The sequence below is a fragment of the Centropristis striata genome, chromosome 18 (assembly GCF_030273125.1).
Source record: "Centropristis striata isolate RG_2023a ecotype Rhode Island chromosome 18, C.striata_1.0, whole genome shotgun sequence".
In the NCBI taxonomy this organism is placed as follows: Eukaryota; Metazoa; Chordata; class Actinopteri; order Perciformes; family Serranidae; genus Centropristis; species Centropristis striata.
In genome coordinates, this window is record NC_081534.1 from 17,457,756 (window position 1) to 17,477,560 (window position 19,805).

A 19,805-nucleotide genomic window follows, 5' to 3' on the forward strand; every position below is an offset into this window, starting at 1 on the left:
TTTACAATGCAATTCACAGTATATTAAACGTGTGATGACCTTCGTGTTGCAATAATTTACTGCCATCAGTTAGCCGTTGTTAGGATTTACTGTACAGAATGCACACACAGACACACACTGTAATAAAAACAAAAAATAAGCAATGGATTACAGGTCAATATTCCAATATTCAACTGCATTTTAAAACCTAAAATGAAATGTACGCTTTCAAAAAAGTACATTTAGGGAACATAAAAGTACATTTAAAGAAACCGGTGACGCTTTATATTAAGGTCCTTGTAATAACCATTAATTATCAAGTAATAAGGCTCTTGTAAGTCCTTACAAGATGCTTATTAACATTATTGTGTGTTTATAAGCTTATATAAGTGTTAATAATAGCATTACAAACACCCATGACCCACCCATTATGTCTTTGCCATGCCTTTATTAATCTTATTTTGTTTGCTTATTGATATTAAAATATACTCATCTATTACAAGTTAACTATAATTTAACTATGCTTTTTGCAACTACCAGATCTAAAGCGAGAACAATGCCTTATTACTTGTTAATTAATGGTTATTAAGGACCTTATTATAAAGCGTTACCAAGAAACCTTCTACACTCTTCCATTCTGTAGTGTGACTCATATAAAATTCATACTATTTCAGTCTTAACACTGTTGCTTAGTCTCTTGTGAAGGGGTCAAAAACAGGGTCAGTGGATTGTGTGGGATTGTATTAAAGTTCCAGCTCTTTCCGGATCTCGAAGACATATGAACACATTCACAGAATTCTTAACACTTCCTCCACGGTTCAAGGATGGATTTAATCAACAATTTTTAACACTGAAGGACTCTAAGCAGTCCCAATACAGAAACTGTATTAGAAAAAGAGAGAGATTGGTGTTTTCATGGACATCCTACTGTCATTCTGCTCCACCTACTGGCCAGAAGAAGAAGAACTTCTCTGCTCCTACAAAAAAAAAAAAGATCTGATGAATGGTTTGGATAGTTACTCACATTAGCCCATGCGATCTCAGCATCAATGTCAGCAGGCATGTCTCCACAGCTGTTCTTCTGCTGGAGCTGGGCCTCATTGGTGGTCAGCCACTCCTCCAGCGTGGCGCTCTCCTTCTGGAACTTTTGAGACAGAGACAAAGCTTTTTCCAGGTCTTGCTTGCCCTCCGTTACCTGTAAAGAAAGGGTGAACAAAATGTGTCTCAGAGGTATTGAACATTACTTGTAATGCAACATGGGCTGCATTCTGCGGAACAAGATGAATTCATATACAAACATGTTACCTGTGCCCCCAAGTCATTGTAGAGCAGTTTGAGAGCAGTAAGCTGCTCGTCCATGGCTTTGGGGTTCTCCGTCTGCTGTTTCTGCACAATCTGTCGACCGGTCTTTATCACCGTCTCCACCTCCAGCTTCACCTCACTCAGCAACTTGTATAGTTTCTATCATTAAAAAATAAGAAAAATGAGTCAATAAAAGAGGAGGGGATGGATAAAAAGGAAGCTAGGCTGACAGATATTTTTTGTTTATATATCCTTAACACCTTCAATATGCACCTAGATTATTGTAGTAATACAAGAGAGATTAAGAAAGTTGTAGCTCTAACCATGCAGCCACTGAGGTGGGACTGGATTTTTTCTGGGTCCACCTCATTGACATCCAGAATATGCAGCTCAGCCTTGGCACCATCCAGAACTCTTTTACAGTCTAACATACGCTGCTCGAAGTTAGCTGGCTTCTGGAACAGCTGGTACTTTGTGGAGATCTCCCTCAGTTTCCTCTGCAGCGGGTGAAACGAGAGGTCAGTGAATGTATAGATCTGTGTCACAACACAGATAACACACATTTATTTTGCCCTGCTGCTATGATTTATTATTTTTTCCAGTGTTTTTATCCTCAAAACTTCAACATTTTGACAGGAAAAACAGTCAATTAGTGTCAAATTATTTCTAACGGTCCTCAAATGAGTCATGATGACCAATGTTTCTGTCGGGAAAAGTAAGTAAACCTAAGCATAAAATAGTGATATTTCAGCAAAATGATTTTATTAAAAAATTCAGGAAACTTTGACTGAACTGCAGGCTGCATTACAGAGTGAGAGGAGAGGACAAGAGAGGTTGTAAAAATATAAATAGATTAATATGTATAACATATGGAGCCCCAATTTATTCCAATATTGGTAACATTTGTAGGCACTTACAAAAATGTTGTATTTTTTTTTTTGTAAATAACTCAGATTTTTTAATGGCATTATAATTTGTTATTCTGCACAAAAGACATGTTTGAGTTCTCCCTAGTCCTAGTCATGATTGTGCCGTTTCCACAAAAGTTGCAGAATATATATTTTGCAATGAAAAACTAGGTACCTGTGAGTCTAAAAAAATGCCTTGGGGTCCAGAGGTGTAGAACCTAATAAGGTGTATAACCCTGATAATGTAATAAAAATCTGCACTTGAGTCCATTGAAAATGTAATAAAACCTGATAATGTAATAACTTCCCAATAATGTAATAAAGTGCATTTCCCAATAATGTAATACACTTTTTTACCAATAATATAATAAAGTATAACAACAAGCACCTTTAGATTTCAAGAAGCTGTTGAATGCATTCGTGTGTCGTGGATACCTCGTTTGTGAAAAACGTATGAACGGGTCAAAAGTTAATAAACATTCAACTTTGACCTGTTGGTGGCGCTAGAGCTCTTGAGCTAGAGTTGCCTACACAGTATCACCACTTGAACCCAAGTAATGGGTGGTCTGCTGTTAAATTATTACAATATTGGGGAATTATTACATTATCAGGACTTGCGAAATGAAGGCTAACCTGATAATGTAATAACCTCCCAATAATGTTATACTTTATTACATTATTGGTTAAAAAGTGTATTACATTATTGGGAAATGCACTTTATTACATTATCGGGAAGTTATTACATTATCAGGTTTTATTACATTTTCAATGGACTCGAGTGCAGATTTTTATTACATTATCAGGGTTATTACATTATCGGGAATTTATTACATTATCAGGTTCTACAAGAGGCTTAAATGTGACAGTATTTCTAGCATTCATTCTAAAGTCATGATTAAGAAGTGATGTGACTGACATGGCTTCCTGCAGTTCCTAATGTTGTCCAGTAGGAGTCAGTGTTACCTGTAGCTGGTCCAGCATGGTCCCACCTCGAGCTGCTTTGCCGTCAGTGGAGGGCGGAGGCAAGTTGGCCACGTTCCTCTTCTTCATCTCCTCCACTGTTACCTCGTGGGCTGCGATCTCTGCCCCGATGGTCTGAGGGAAAATGGAAATAAATATGTGACACACCTAATAATGCAGTTAAAAACAAAAGAATCTGGGGAAAACATGATGTAGTATGATGAAGTTTGGGTGCTTCCCTAAGTGTCACTCTATGTGTGAGTGTGTGTGTTGTGCACATACTGTACCTGCGCCTCCTGTGGGAGCTGAAAGGCGTCGATCCGGTCAGTGAGGTAGGAGGTGAGTGTGTGGTCCAGCTGGCTCAGAGACTCCTGCAGTGTTTGGAGCGCCTGTTCGTTCTCCTTCAGAGTCTGCAGCTGCTGCTCGAGGCTGATCTGCTTATTCACCGCCTAGATGGGCAGCAGGGGCACCGACATCAAGTCATGAGTTTGAAGATTTGATGGTCAACAACGTCAGTATTGTGATATTCCAGATTCAAGCATCTACAGTGAAATTCATATCCTTAAATTGTAGATGGAGAAGACTAAATATACTAGTTTGTATGTTTGACTTATTAACAGTGGTGGTATGCAACTAAGTGCATTTACTCAAATACTGTACTAAAGTACAACTTCCAGGTATTTATACTCAACCTCAGTATTTTCATTCTTGCTACTTTATACTTCTACTTTACTAGATTTTGGATGCAAATATTGTTTGTTTTGCTCCACAACATTTGTCTTACAGCTTTAGTTACTACTTACTCTGCATATTAAGGTAATCAACACAAAACATAAATCATAAACAACAAAGAAATGATGACTGAATAATATGGATTTGGGTGCTTTAGCAGTAGTTAAAATCAGGACAAGCGTTACAGATGCATCATAAAATTGATGTAACCATTAATTGTATCTCTAATTCATCTATTAAAATTATGAAATGGGAGTGGAAATTTTTACTTTTGTTACTTCAAGTACATTTTGATGCTGATACTTTTGTACTTTTACTTGAGTATGACTTTAATGCAGCACTTCTGGGCAGCAGGAATGAAAATAGATATTTTTTTAATGCTTATGTGGATTGTGCACCATTTTATAATCGATAATAAATATATTTTAAAAAAAATAGCTGACACCATTTCTAAATCACGCCAAGCCACATTTTCTGCATTATATATTGTGTAAAAAGTTTCCAAAACAGCACATATCAGACAGCATATACACTGATACTGATGGGCCTTTGATAGGCCAATACCGACCTATAACATCAGTCAACCGATATATCTGTCAGGCTCTAATTTTTACACTGTAGTACTGCTAATTTTACTCAAGTAAAAGATCTGAGTACTTTCTTTACAGCTTATTAACAATTATACTCCAAAATGTGAAAAAGCATCCAAAATTAAACATTTGTTGCATTTAATTCAATGTGAATATATTAATAATAAACCAAATGCTTAAAGATTTTTACAAATATGACTGTGTACCAACTGCAAAATAATAAAATAAACATAATGCTGATATAGTGTAAGAAACAGCATCGTGAAAATATAAATATTGTATTTGTTTTAATATCAATATGATAAAAAAAATGTATTTTTATAAACATAAATGTATTTGGTATTATTATTATTATTATTATCATTAATTCAAATCTGAATACAAAAACTATGTTTTTTTTTCTTTATACGGCCTATGTAATATGTTATGGGAATAGTATAATTACAAACAAATTCCTGCATTACAAGAATCTGCATTGGTTTAAATTTACTGAGGAAGAAATAAAAAAAAACACACATAATGAACGCCTTTTTTCCCTCCAGTAACAACCACACACGCACATCCCACATTCGCCTCCCCACAAAGCCAAGGTCCTGACCTGGTGGTTGAGCTGCTCGTAACGGGAATTGAAGGCCTCAAGTTTTTCACTAATGAGTTCGTCCAGAATGCCCCCGTCTATCAGCGTCTGACCCAGCTCTCTGATTTGAGTCCGGTTGTCCCCGGGGTGGCGGAGCGCACTCTCCAAAGACTGGTGGTGAATGGAGAGATGGAGAAAAGGGTAGAGTTATGAGCAGGGAATCAGAAAAATCAAGCAAAGAGGGAAGAAATGGAAGTAAGCGTGAGTGAGTGAGTGAGTGAGTGAGTGAGTGAGTGAGTGAGTGAGTGAGTGAGTGAGTGAGTGAGTGAGTGAGTGAGTGAGTGAGTGAGTGGTAAAATAAAAACGTCCTTTGATGAAGCCGCAACAAAGTTAAATTGCTTCACAGTTCCAAAAATGTGCCACAGAAACAAGAAAAAAAAGAACACAAAGTGAGAAAAAAGAAATCCAGTAAATGAATGAAAAGTGAATGCGTGTGTATGTGTGTGAAAGAGTGAGAGAGAACCAAATAGCTGAGCAAACAGCTGCAGTACAGATGAAACAAATTGCAACGCAGGGTGTGTCAGATGGAGGCAAACCGAAAAAAGATGATAACTAAACGAGAAATGAGAGACAAGTGAGAGAGAGAAGCTTGTCGAGTGACGGCACTTGTTTGGATCCAACAGTCATTGTTTATGTGGGGTCATTAAATGTGCTTTTCCTTCCCGGAGGTAATGGAGAGAGAGAGAGAGAGAGAGAGAGAGAGAGAGAGAGAGAGAGAGAGAGAGAGAGAGAGAGAGACGGCCCCCCTCCAATGGGGTGAGTCTGATTAGGGAGAATGGGAAGGGTGAGGGTGAGAGAGCGAGGTTTAGTCGAGAAGAGAGGGAGAGGAAGTGGAAGGAGAAGGAAAAAAATGCCAAAATCACGTAAGGACAAAGAGGAGAAGGGGAAACATTGTCTTCAAGGGTCTTCAATTTCCTTCATCACTATGCGATGTTACAGGAGCAGCACTGTGATTAAAATGAGTTTGACAGTCACGCTGCAGGCAAGTCTACAGATATAGCAACAAGCAGGACAGAGCAGAAGAAATTTAGAAGACAAAGTCAAAGACAATGAGGTTATTAACAGAGGTAGAATATTTTATGGATGGCTTGGTTAAGGAAATATTTTTTTTTTTACCTTCCTACCCTGTCACAGAGCAAAACACGTATGCCTTGTATATATGTCTCTGTCCCATTTGAAAGTATGTTGGTTGGTGATTTGATCTAACTAACTTGAAACAACAAGTTCTAGGGTGGATGATCAGCCAGTAGCTCTTCTTAAATATAATGTAGGTACAGGCATATAGAATAAATGCAATTCTAAACATTTTGAAACACAAAAATAAAAACAAAAAGATAACTCCACTTTCTGTTGAGACATGCCTGCAGTCATGGAGTGTTTTTCAAAAAAAGTTGAAAAAGTAATCCAGTAGTTCAAATATAGAAGCATTTTCTATGTGTGGACAGTATGTTAAATTTTTCAAATGTTTTTGTTGTTTTATGTGTCACGAGAAGATGACCCGTCATATTTTTGTCACTTGAGATATAGCAGTGTATTGTACTCATATAGAATAGAATAGAATAGAATAGAATAGAATAGAATAGAATGCCTTTATTGTCACTATACACATGTACAATGAAATTTAAGAGCTGACTCCAGAAAGCAGTGCGACAATAAATAAAATACATATATGTTGGATAGCCCAAATATTTGGCATGACATGAACTAACTATTGGATTATGTAAAGTAAAAACAAAAAAAACACTGTGTCAAAAGGACGGTGAATCCCCTGTCCTTTTAGTGCAGCCTAGATATCAAAAAATGAAGGTCAACTAAGCTAGTCTCATAGGAAGGTATAGTATCCCTCAAAACTGCCATCTTCACTTTAAATGAGTGAGAGACAACAGGAGTGAAAGATGGAGAGAGTCAGTGTAAGATCTGAGGTGTTACAGTCAGTATGTGTGTTTGTATTTGTACCTCCAGAGCTTCATTGACAGCCTCAGTGCTCTCTGGTAAGTTTTCAGTAGCTTGGACCTTCTCTTCAAGAGTGTTGAGCCACATCTGCTCCATATCCAGGTACTGAAGCAGCTCCATCCAACAGGACCAAACCTCCTACATGGTAAACACACAAATATTTGAATACAGCCGTGCACAACCAGAGAAGCATGTTACTACAAAGTGACCACTGTATTAAGCATGCCCTCACTTACAAAAGGAGGATATGAAAAAAATACTTCACTCAAAGGCATTTTTCCAGAAGAAAAAGCCTCAGTCTAGTCAAAGTAAACAGCAGGATTCTACAGATCAAGAGGGGATGGTGACTAATGGACTTCAGGCAGAGAGTATACATGAACATAAGCACAACTCAGTGACGTGACTGACCTTTACCCTTTAAAGTCTGGGGGATGATAATCCAAAACAGTGCCCCAAAGTATGACTTTACACTCACAGATTAGCTTTGAAAACAAGAATCACTAGTGCCCCTCCAGCTTCTCTTGTTCTTCGCATGAAAATTAACAAAAAGGGAGCCCAAGAAATGACACACTGCATAAACCGACATGTCATTCTCATACTGAACCATGAGAGCTGCAAGTTGACAGACAAATTGGGCCATTCATGCATGAAAGTATTATTTTTGTGAGTATGTGTCACAGGAGCTTTTTCTACAGAAAGAAGACTTTATCCCCTCCAACTCCACAACCTGCTGGCTGGTTTGAAAGTGATGTTTAGCAAAAAAACAACTACAAAAAACAATTAAAAAAGCCTAGTTACGTCTCAATGGCAAGAGATGTTAACGAAGGTATACATGATGGAAAAAATAACTTCAAAACGCCATCTGAAGTTTTTTAATTTATGTGCTGCGATTGTCACTTATTTTAAATTAAAAAAGCAATGAGGTGCCTTGCTGAGTAAATTATAAATCATTTTATGTGTTTCATTTATTTATTTTTTTCCTCTGTGTGTTTCTTCCTCTCTGTGGTACCATCATTTACAGTTTGTCAGAAAATACACAACAAATCGCATTTCGGCAAACAAACGTACAATGTAATATTCAGATAATGTCAAGCTTGAATAGATTTTGTTCGAAAAAAAACAACCAAAAAAAGCCTAGTAACATCATTTATCAGAGCCAGAAACTGTAAAAACTTAAATAGACGTCCAATTTATAATTTAAGAATTTAAAATTTCACCAAAAATAAATTGTTTGCATTAATCAGATCCTGAAAAAATCTTCTAGCCATGATTGTTCTGTTTCCATAGAGGTGCAGGACTTGCATATTGCAGTGAAAATGAGGCCAAGGTGATGAAAATGTGTGTGAAAAAAAAAAAAAGCCCCTGAGTTCACAATCCACTATCACCAGTCTTTTAATGATTTTTCCATCGTTGTGGTGGAAATATATTTCTCCAACTAAAGAAGCATCTTTTTTAACTGAAGCCTGCAGCTTTCTATGTTGGACAACAAATATTTTTTAGACAGAAGGACCTCACACCCACACAAACATTACCTCCAGGGTGTGACACTTGCTCTTGAATCGGTCACAGAGCTTGTGGTAGTTGGCTAAAACCCCCTCGAGCTCCGAGGTCAGCTCTGATGCACTGCCTCCACCAGGGGGCGATGTTCGGGACACCAGCACGTTGATGCTGTCTTTCAGGATCTTCACCTTCACCTCCTTCTGTAGCACATCCTCCTTCGCCCTCTGTGAGACAGATAAGAGGGCAGTGACAGTCAAAATCACTGTGTTTATCAGAAAATCACTAGATTTCCACCCAAGGTTCTCAAAAGTGTTCCTATCCACCTTCATCTCCTCCAGCGATGCTTCCAGCTCCTCAGGACTCTTGTATTCAAAGTCCCTCATAAGAAACTCCTCGTCAACCTGGGTCATCCACTCCTGCATCTCTGCCAAGTCTTTCCTCAGATTCACCTGCCTCTCTCGACTCTCTGCCACCCGATCCTGATGTTTCAGCAGCTGGAGGGAAGCACATGACATCAGGTTCTTAACCGGATCAAGACCCGTGACTTAAATTTCGCTGTAATAACATGAGTGCATACATGCACACAAAATATAAAGGCCTGTAGAACCTGATAATGGAATAAATTCCAGATAATGTAATAACCCTGATAATGTAATAAAAAGCTGCACTTGAGTCCATTGAAAATGTAATAAAACCTGATAATGTAATAACTTCCCGATAATGTAATAAAGTGCATTTCCCAATAATGTAATACAATTTTTTTTTACCAATGATGTAATAAAGTATAATATCAATGGAAGGTTATTACATTATCAGGTTAGCCTTCATTTCACAAGTCCTGATAATGTAATAATTCCCCAATATTGTAATAATTTAACAGCAGACCACCCATTACTTGGGTTCAAGTGGTGATACTGTGTAGGCAACTCTAGCTCAAGAGCTCTAGCGCCACCAGCAGGTCAAAGTTGAATGTTTATTAACTTTTGACCCGTTCATCCGTTTTTCACAAACGAGGTATCCATGACACACAAATGCATTCAACAGCTTCTTGAAATCTGAAGGTGCTTGGTGTTATACTTTATTACATAATTGGTAAAAAGTGTATTACATTATTGGGAAATGCACTTTATTACATTATCGGGAAGTTATTACATTATCAGGTTTTATTACATTTTCAATGGACTCAAGCGCAGGTTTTTATTACATTATCGGGGTTATTACATTATCAGGAATTTATTACATTATCAGGTTCTACAAGGCCCCTTCTTCTTCTCATACATAAACTACAGGAGATAACATCTAACACAACAAACAAGAGAAAAGTTTTTGCTCACCTGTTTGCTGAGTGTGTCCCATTTACTCCGGCAGTCCTCCAACTTCTCCTGCCCCCACTTGGCGAGTCCTGGGACTGCAGTCGCCTGTACAGCACTCACATTCTCTCCCATCTGCTTCAACGAACCTTCCACTGACTCCATCTCATTCACATACTCCTTGTTAGTAGAAAGAGAAAGGAAAATAAGAAATAACACATTGCAAATCCTAAAAATTCAATTTAGAAATCGGTTACGCTTACAAACAACCGTCTTTTTACCTGTTAACCCTCCTGTTATATTGCAGGTCAAATTGACCCATTTCAAAGTTTAAAAAACACAAATAATTCTCATTAAAAAATTCACAAAAAATAAAAATGTTAAATAAAATGTTAAAAAGATTAATGTCATGTAAAACCATTGTATTTTATATGTAGGTATTTCCAATGTACATAAAAAAGTTTTAACATGCATTTTTTTATCAAAACAAGTGAATTATCCTCAATGATATGTGAGAGGTAAAGAACACCATTGCACTAAATATTGCTTGAGATGGTTAGTAATGGAGTTATTAATGAAATATAAACAATGTTTATTGGGATTTTTTAGTTTCTGACACTTTTGGATAATTAAACATGCTCCGGGTCAAATAGACCCACAGACATTATTGCTGTTCCTGAGAAACGAATATAACAGGAGGGTTAACTAACACTTATTAAAACAATCTTAATACATAGCATTACCTAATGATGAAATGACTGCAGCCTTCACAAAAACGACACTCAATGCAACTTTAAGTGGGAGAGTCTGTAACATTAGAATGTCAAATTGTGTTGTGGGGGAATAACCAGTGTTTTCATATAAAGCATTTCCTCTAACCTTGCACTGGTTAAGCTCTTCCTGTAGTCTCTCTTTGTCGCCCAAACCTGTGTTGGCATCACGAGCCAACAGCTCCTGAACCGAATCCAACCAACGTTCCACTTCCACCAAACGCACCTAACAACAGCATTAAACCAGTTTATCAACATCATTCCAGTAATAACAAAAACACCTGTTGGCTTTTTATGTCACAGCTGCCCTACCTGATTGTCTTTCATGCTACCCAGGATGCACTGCAGTGTACCCAGCTCCTCGCGGGCCCTGGAAGAGAGCTGACTCCATCGTTGTAGTTCTGCAGGATCGGAGGCTTGCTGCGTTTGCTCGATCTCCAGACACAGGCCCTGAGGTGAACAAGAGTTCAGGCTTAAAATGACACGTCCAAGCTGTGTGTAATGGGTAACCATGGAAACTCTTATTGTCTGTGAAGGAATTTGCAGTGCAGTAACATTAACAATAACAGGATCTAACAGCGAGTCATCCAAGTCTAAAGTTTTACCAACTTGGTTTTTTGGTAACACTTTACAATAACCATCACTTATAAATGGTAAAAAGATAGTTTATTAATGTTTAATCATCATTTGTAAACCGTATATAGGCCATTTAGAATGGTAAATACAAAATGTATTAATGTTTAACTACTAACTAACTAACTAAATAATTTATAAATGACAAATAGATGGTATATTAATGTAACTTTATAGTTACTTTACCATTAACAAACAATCAAATTATAATGAATAGTTTATCAATAGTTTTAGTTGCACTCATTATAACATTTTAACACCATATTAAGTATGTTAATGGTTTTGAAATTATTCATATACCTTTAAGAAATTGATTAAATATGTACAGCATTTTGTAAATGGTTAATAATTGGTTTATAAATCATCTATAAACATCACTTTGTTGTTATTGTAAAGTGTTACTGTTTTTTTTTCCTTAATCCATGATGTTTTTTCATGAAAACAGCACGTTACTAATTTAATATTTGATACAAATATGTTGTACCAAGTTTGTGTTTCTCCTTGAGGCAGTACACAGCTTTTATGATAGTGTGAGTACGATGGTTGAGATAATTTCCACGTTTTTGAATTCATGAGCATTTAATTCAATGGACGACTCAACTTGCTTGTTTGACTGCAGAATTGTGGTGTGAGGGTTAAACTGATGTGCACTCACAATGAGGCGATACGACCACCACATTTGCGATTAATTAGCTTGAACGACAGACTTTGGCAGACATGAGACATTCATGTTTGTTTGGTTGTAGGAACTTCCGAATTATTACGTGCCAATTCAAATATTTCGAAGCAAAAACGATTTGAGTTTCCCACATGTAATTATAACTTGGATGTTGATGTCAATATTACTTCAAGGAATAGTTCTGCCTTACGTACTTATTCATAGTCAATGTATTACCTACAGTAAGTAGCGGTTGGTGTTCAGTTAAGAGAAGCAGACAGTAAATAAAACAAAATAAAAACCCACCTGAAGCAAAATCAATATCTGATTAAGTATAAGTTAGAGTAAGAATGCTTTCACTGCTTTCATTGCCATCAAACTATCCTTTCTAATAATGGGGAACTGAACTCATTATTGCTCCATTTAAAGCCACAAGACACAGGTCATTTTTCCTCAAAGAACAGGAGTGTCTGTTTTACTGCTGCCTTGTTTGTTTGTGTTATTGTGCGACTTTGGTGAATCTGAACCACCCTTTTAAAACGCCAAAGAGCATAAATGGATATAACGGCTTCAGTTCCACTATCAGCAAGGGTAATCTGACAGTAAGGTAAAGCAGTGAAAACATTCTAAATACGGCATTTTTGGCCAATTGATATTGATTTATTCAGGTGGTCCTTTTTTTTTAGGTGTTTATGTTTTCTGCTGCTTCCATCCACAGCAATACACTGCTTAGCATTAGTTATAATACTCCTACATGCTTCCGAAAACTGGAGGCTTGTGAATTGCCATCTACTCTAGGCAACACATGGACTATAAGTTATACAACAAAGTTAAATTGGAAGCTGGTAATTACAATAACTTCAAAATGACAAATTTGTTTGTTTTGCTACATTCAGTTGAGGCCACAGTGTGAAGACTGTCAGCAGGAATAGGCATTATGTCATTGAAGTGCTCAGGAACCTGCTTCATAGCACTACAGGTGGTCAAAATCTCCACAAGATACCTATTAGAACGCAATTTAGAAGAAAAACACACAAAAAGTGCTGTATATTATGTACAGAAAATGTGACAACAATGTTGCACAAAGCATTCAAATAAAAATACAGAGGCAACAACTTGTTGTGCTAACCATACAATCACATTAACTTCCTTAAACACAGCTTAATACACACTGCTGATTAAACTGCTACTACATTTTTATGAATCATTGATAATTTCAGAAGCAATTAACATTTGTGTCTCATGAAAAATGAATCCTTTAAAACATGAGGTAGCAATGCTGAGCCAATCAGATGACTATCACCTTCCATCATTAGGCTAATTGCTAATGGGCCTCAGAGATGCTGTCATGAGATTGTGTGTGTGGTGGTTGTCAGGCTGACTGACTGGTTGAGCGGCCCCACACTGAGCTGTTAGGAGCTCCATGCTGCATGCATGGGCACACTGCCCAGAATGTGCCAAGTCCCCGCCCCTTCCCCGGCACCATGCCCTATCTGCCACGATAACAAGAGGTTGGACTGAGCCGCATTCCACCGAAGGACCGAGGAGGAGAAACACGCACAGCAACACACACAAAACAGCCATGCATATATCACAAAGCTACATACCAAAACACACACACACACTCTTATCCTCCTACACAGAAGTTTGAAACAGCGCAGAGGGAAGTGACTGGCTGATAAAGGGGCCTATTGTGTGCTGGGAAGGAAAACTGACAGCAGACAGAGGTTAACACTCAGTCTGATATACGTACAAGAAAAAGACAGACACAAACAATGAAATTCTTTTAGCTTACATGTCAGAGGGCACATGTGTTATCAACCAGATAAATTACTACAACAACCATTTAAAATAACTAATATGCATTTTTCATTCCAGCACATGAGGCATGCAGCTGTGTGTGTTAAGGTTTAACTTAATGTTGTTAGTTATTTGAATCCATATTAATTGTATGATTAAAACTCTTTCAGGTGATGGGTTGTTATAAAGCTGTGGTACAACTAAATGTATTTATTTATTTAGGTCTAATGTCAGAGAATATTATGTTCAGTTTAAAATAATAATAATAATAATAATTTCTAAAAAATATAAATTAATTAAAAAATCTTTCAACCAATACAGGCAGCAATGATGAGTTGACTTGACAAACAGCATGAATTATATAATAAGTTCAGTATTAAACAATATCAATTATAAAATCATAAATATAATTGCCATCAAAAAAGAAAAAATAACAAATATTAATCTGTGAAATTAATCAGTTTGTTGTTCCAATTTATACTCTGCCAGTTGAATTAAAATAAAATAAAATAAAAAATAGAAAACACTTAACAATCTAAGGTGACACCTCAAAGACAACATAAAACCATTAAAATTACTATGTTTATTTTGATGTAATGAGACAATAATGAGACTTGTGATCATACTTTGCATGGTAACCTCCAGTTAGGAGTTAATAGTTTTGGTTCCTGGTTATTGGTCTGGCAGGTAGTTATTCAGCACATGTGAGCTTTACAGATTTGTATTTTTTTCCACCTATTTTCTGTCTCTCAAATACTTTTTGAATTTCATTTCTATCTGCTACAGAGGATGAAAAATCTTCTGTTGAATTTACAGAAAAACTTAAGGTTTTAGGGGGTTCTTTCAAAATCGCCCACAGGTTTTCCAGGCATTTTTTCCAGGCGTTTTAGGCCTTAATGGGTTAAATCTAGTTTGCTGGGAAGTTGACCAGGGTTTTCACAGAGAGCCATGTCCTCATTAGTAAGGGTGATGCACTTCTCACCTGTGCCCGCTCCACTGCTCCCTCAGCTGTGGGGACATCCACTATTCCATCTCTGAGAGTAGCCAGCCTGGCCTCCAGACCCTCCACCTGGCCCGACACTATCTGGGTGGCCTCAAAACTGGCCAAAGCTGGAATAAGACAAGGAGGATGGAGAGACGTGTGGAGAAAAAAAAGTATCTTAAGTTAAGGTATAAAAACTTTTTGCATCAGGACATAAGCATCATGTTTTAGACCACAAGGGGGCAGTGAGCAGGATTCCCCTCTGTGCATGTGTGTTTTCCATGATCTCAGAGCATCCCAGATGTTTGACAGCCAGTTTCTCAAAGTCTTTTATATTCTAACCAACTCATAAATGTCAATCATGCCACATTCATTTTAAAAATACATCATAAAATCACAGCTAGTCTTCTGTCTACCCTTACTGTGAAGGTGATTACATGAATGGCAAATGTTAAGATAAGAAGCGCCCACTTGTAACTACTTCAATGTCATTTCTATTGAATGCTTATGTCTTTCCGTTCCTGCTCTTCTCCTCGACTGTCTCTCTTCTCCTCTCCTTCTCTGTCAGCGTTTTAATTACCAGGTGATTTAATGCTTACACAATCTGGCTATGTTTATATACACAAAGAGCAGAGATGGAGCGTAACTGGGAGGAGGGGGGGGGGGGCAGAGAGAGGCCCCAGCGTGAGGCAAACTGCCCTCAAGCAGAACCAAAATGGTTTTCCTTGGCTTTCATCCAAAACCTTGCAGTCATAAAAGCCCAAGAGGCAAAGAAAGACAGACACGCACGTACACACACACACACCTAGGGTCATGAGCGGAGAAGAGCACTCAAGGCTGCCTTTACAGACTCGTTTTTTGGCCAGTAGGAGTGCATGTAAATTCCAGAGGTAAAACGCTGACTGATTTCAGGACTGCTCCTGGTCCAAGTCACGTCCTCAGGTAGAGATGAAGCTGGCACACAGGGGATGATCTTACACTCAATCGCTCACGTATAAACTCACACATCTGTGAGCTTTTGGAGGCCATATAAGGGCATTATCCATTACTTGTGGTTGGCCAAGGATTCATATAAAAGCTAATGTCAAATTTACACAACCCCTGTGGGACTGAGCGCTGCTGATCTCTTTCAGTCTCCCTATAAACCTGAAAGCTCTGAGCCGTGAGCAAGCAGAAAGAAATGGGTCTTTGTTTTAAGGAAGGCTTAAATCTCCTGGACTGCAGCTCTGTGAAATAGGAGGATGCCTCAAGGCTGTCAGGTCCCTTGAAAAGCATAATGGTACTGTTAATACTGAGGAACCTGCTCAGGGTTTTGGAACAGGTTTCCTCTGCACTCATTAAACAAATCATTTAAATTTAAGTGTTCGGCAGTACCTTTGTTGACCTCTTGCTCTCTGCTCTGTAGCCGCTGCAGTGTGGAGGCGTGATGTGCTGATACCACCACCATGTTGTCTTTCAGAGAGGGCATGGCTCCCAGCGATCCCGCCTCCGCAGAAAGCTGCTCCAATCGAGGGCTTGAGGCGGTTATCTGGACAAGTCGGGACTGAAGAACACAAGAAGAAGACAAAAGTTAATTCATCTGTAAGTGGAGAATTGTTGCGGGATGATTCAGCAAGGAAAACTGCTGTACAAAAGTAAGTCTGTGATTAGTGGTTTTCTTGAACATTACATTTACTTCTCTTTAATAATAATGCAGAATGCTGGGACAAGATGGAAAGTGTATGTTTCGGCAATTCGTTTTCCTTGTATTTGATCGATCTTGTGCCATTAGGCATAATAACTGTATTTTTTTTTCTGTATAAAAATGATGGACACCTGTAACACACACTCAGCAACAATGAATTAGACTGGGGAGAAAGTCACTGGTTACTGGATGGAGTCATGCTTTACACTGACAGATATTCCCTCCCTGCTCAAAGTGAATTACAATCAAATTGAAAAATCTTAACTCCACACTTCAGGACACAATGTAGAAGGGCTTTATCTGTCTTACTCGGTACGCCTTTCACTGGCTTTTAGGGGTGTCACGATTCTCCAAATCCATCATTCAGTCAAAGTTATGACACCATTTGGTAAATTTCTGATATGCTGACCTGCTTTTGATTTCAGTCAATTAAATTGATAGCTCTTTTCCATCCTTTTAAAAAAAATGTATTTAAGAATTAAAATTGTGAAACCCCTACTAACTTTGCAAGCATTTGAGGTAATCTGTATTTTTTTTTTTTGTCATTTACTTTTTATTGGTTTTTGAAATGAACAAACAAACAATCCACATGAAGACCTATGGACAAATACAGAAAATATCAAAGAAAAAAGTAAAATTGCACAAAAGGGGATTGGAAAACACCCAAAAATAAATGAATAAATTAAATTAAATAAAAAGGGGAAAGGTACAAAGAAATTAAAGTATTCTGATCATCCAATCTGAGATTACCTGAAATCCAGCTTTATGGTAGAGACATATGTAATCCATTTTTGCCAATTTTCAATAAATACCTCTTTTTGTGTTCTTAAATTGAAAGTAATTCTTTCCATTACAAAGATGCTGTACACAATATCAATCCATTCATCTGCACTAGGTGCCTCCCTCTTCAGCCATTTCTTCGTTATTGATTTCTTACAGGCCACCAGTAATATTCTAAGTAAATATTTATCTTTGTTCCTCCACTCCAGTTCCTCTAAATCCACTGAATATAACAAATTGAAACAAAAAGTTATTTTTGTTGAAAACAGTCGCTAGAATTTGATGTACGCTCAACCAAAATGGGATCACAACAGTTCAACACCAGAATATGTGATAGTGGTTCACCTCTTTGCTTCCACAACATCTCCAACATTCTGTCTGATTTGAATATGACCTCTTTTGATATGGAGTGAATCTGTAATTTTAATACATACAATTTTTAAGGTTGCATTTACTAAATTTACTAAATTTTACAAAATTTTGATTAACAAAACTGAAAAAAAACCCTGAAAAGTTTGTGAAGTAACTCCAACTGCATGAGCTGAATGTAAGAGGATTGGTGAAAGGGTTAGAGGTGAAATAAAGGATTAAAGTCACACAAAGGAGATCAGGGTGAATGTGGACAGAGCCAATGACTCCTACCTGACATTCTCCACTCAGGCGTCTGAGCTCGGCATCGTCGCACTTTTCTGAAGCAGGGGTTGAGTCTAACCACAGGTCCTGTTCCTCGAGGGCTCGGTCCAGGTCTGCCAGCTCCGCGGACACAGCTCTGAACCGGCTTTGAGTGTGAACTCGCTCACGGGCTGCCTGCAGCTCCCTCTCACACACATCCCAATCGGTTTGGATCAGGGCTAAGTCTGCCCTCACTGAGTCCACACTCACTCCCTCTACAGAGAAAGACAGAAGCCAACCGATAAAAAGGCTCGTTTTCAATACACTTAACACACAATTAAGTAGACTTTGAATGAGTTTTACATCACTTATTCTGTCTCACAGCTTGTGTTGTGAGTAAGAGACCGTAAGAGGCGATGAAAAATTGGAAAACTGACAGTATCGATGACAGAACAGCATGCATGGGGGAATAAAATGAGTTGGTTTTAGTGGAAAGTTTGGTGTTTAGCAAATCTACTCCAACTTAGCAGTGCTGCTCCACTACCCATCACTGCCTCCAGAACAGTGTAAACACATAAAAACCCTGAGTGCCTCTTCATTTCACTGAGCAGTTATATGAAGTCAGCAACCCTGCAGGGCTGACAGATTTTTACTACTCTGTCCGCAAACACACACATACACGCATGCGTTGAGATTACTGGAATCTTAAACAATAAAAAAAATTTAGCCTTGTAAATACCCAGAAAATACCAAGCAGCTGTGGAAGGGTTGTAAACTCTTATGAGATGAACACAATTTAACAGGGGAATGGAGGATTTCTGTTTGAGCCAGTAGGCGCAAGCCTCTGAGAAACGATTAATATGAGCCACAATCTTAGGACACTTTTGAAGAACATGTTTGACACACCCTGGATGGATTTGAGTCACATAATCGATCATAATGTACCATCGTAGTGTCTGTGATTGAGGGAAATCTCCTCCTTCCTTCATACCTCTTTCCAGCTGGTCTACCATGACCCGTCCCTCTTGGATCACTTGACTAACTGTGGCTTCCTTTGCTTTGAGGTCGGACTCAAAACCCTGCAGTGATTAAACAACACATATGTACAGTGTGATTTTCAAAACATGTGCTCAAGCTGTAATTGCTTGTTTTAAAGCTGAATCATCTGCGGGTTTACCTTAAGCTTCTCCTGCAGGTCTGGTGTGTCAGGTGTGATGTCGGGGTGTGTGGAGGCCAGCGCTTGAGCAGAGGACTTCCATGTTTTGATCCAGCCCAGGAGGTCAGAGAGCTTATTTTCAAATCTGCAGAACACAGGAAACAATATGTGCATTTGTATTTGTGTCTTTTATTAAACTTTTTGGCAAATAATGTAAAGTCTGTGTTTTTCCCAGTTCTTACAATCGCCTGACTTCTGCATCTGTCTCCACCAGTCGTTTCTTAGGTGGAGCAGGTGGAGCCAACTCCTGGTCAGCTTTCGAAGCAGCCGCTGCCACAGAAACTGTATCCACGACGACCTGCTCTTCCACCTGAGTCATCCCAGCATCCGTCACAGCTTCCATTACCTTAGGAGTGAGATAAAGCACCAGTGAGAATAGGAAAGTCACAACCTAACAAGTTGTGGCCAGGGCATTTTCATTTAAAAACTACAGATAACACTCCCCTACAAGCCTTGTGAGAGAAAACGAATTAATAAAATTAAATTGAAACGTATTCTATACACTTCATAGCAATGTACAGAAGTGGGTTTTAGTCTAAAATTGCATTTGCACCCTTGAATAGCATGTTGGTCTGACCAAGTTAACCTTCTGAACCACAACATGTTCATGGGTTTTTAAAGGCATGTTTTCTTTATTGAAAAACAAAGAAAGAATCAACAAAATTATACCATTTATCAGAGCCAGAAATTAAAGGGAAGAACAGAAATTATCATGTGATTTTCAAATTTCCAATGGGCCTTGAACAAATCATGTGTGACAAACCAATCTGTCAGGAAAAGCAACCAAATCTGAGCTTAA

General features: G+C 38.1%; 1 protein-coding gene across 4 annotated transcripts in view; it reads right to left on the reverse strand.

Moving 5' to 3' along the window:
- Nucleotides 1–19,805, reverse strand: part of utrn (utrophin) — a 221,199-nt gene that overhangs the window by 159,494 nt on the left and 41,900 nt on the right. For all 4 annotated transcript variants that reach the window (XM_059357172.1, XM_059357174.1, XM_059357170.1 and 1 more), the window contains 18 exons: nucleotides 19,189–19,352; nucleotides 18,968–19,091; nucleotides 18,782–18,869; nucleotides 17,821–18,065; nucleotides 16,089–16,257; nucleotides 14,715–14,842; nucleotides 10,954–11,091; nucleotides 10,751–10,867; nucleotides 9,896–10,051; nucleotides 8,885–9,055; nucleotides 8,594–8,785; nucleotides 7,065–7,199; nucleotides 5,070–5,219; nucleotides 3,437–3,598; nucleotides 3,153–3,284; nucleotides 1,605–1,778; nucleotides 1,285–1,440; nucleotides 1,004–1,174 (listed from right to left, as the gene is read on the reverse strand). In XM_059357172.1, coding sequence (XP_059213155.1) covers nucleotides 1,004–1,174; nucleotides 1,285–1,440; nucleotides 1,605–1,778; nucleotides 3,153–3,284; nucleotides 3,437–3,598; nucleotides 5,070–5,219; nucleotides 7,065–7,199; nucleotides 8,594–8,785; nucleotides 8,885–9,055; nucleotides 9,896–10,051; nucleotides 10,751–10,867; nucleotides 10,954–11,091; nucleotides 14,715–14,842; nucleotides 16,089–16,257; nucleotides 17,821–18,065; nucleotides 18,782–18,869; nucleotides 18,968–19,091; nucleotides 19,189–19,352 — 2,772 coding nt within the window. The remainder of the gene's footprint in view (nucleotides 1–1,003; nucleotides 1,175–1,284; nucleotides 1,441–1,604; nucleotides 1,779–3,152; nucleotides 3,285–3,436; nucleotides 3,599–5,069; nucleotides 5,220–7,064; nucleotides 7,200–8,593; nucleotides 8,786–8,884; nucleotides 9,056–9,895; nucleotides 10,052–10,750; nucleotides 10,868–10,953; nucleotides 11,092–14,714; nucleotides 14,843–16,088; nucleotides 16,258–17,820; nucleotides 18,066–18,781; nucleotides 18,870–18,967; nucleotides 19,092–19,188; nucleotides 19,353–19,805) is intronic.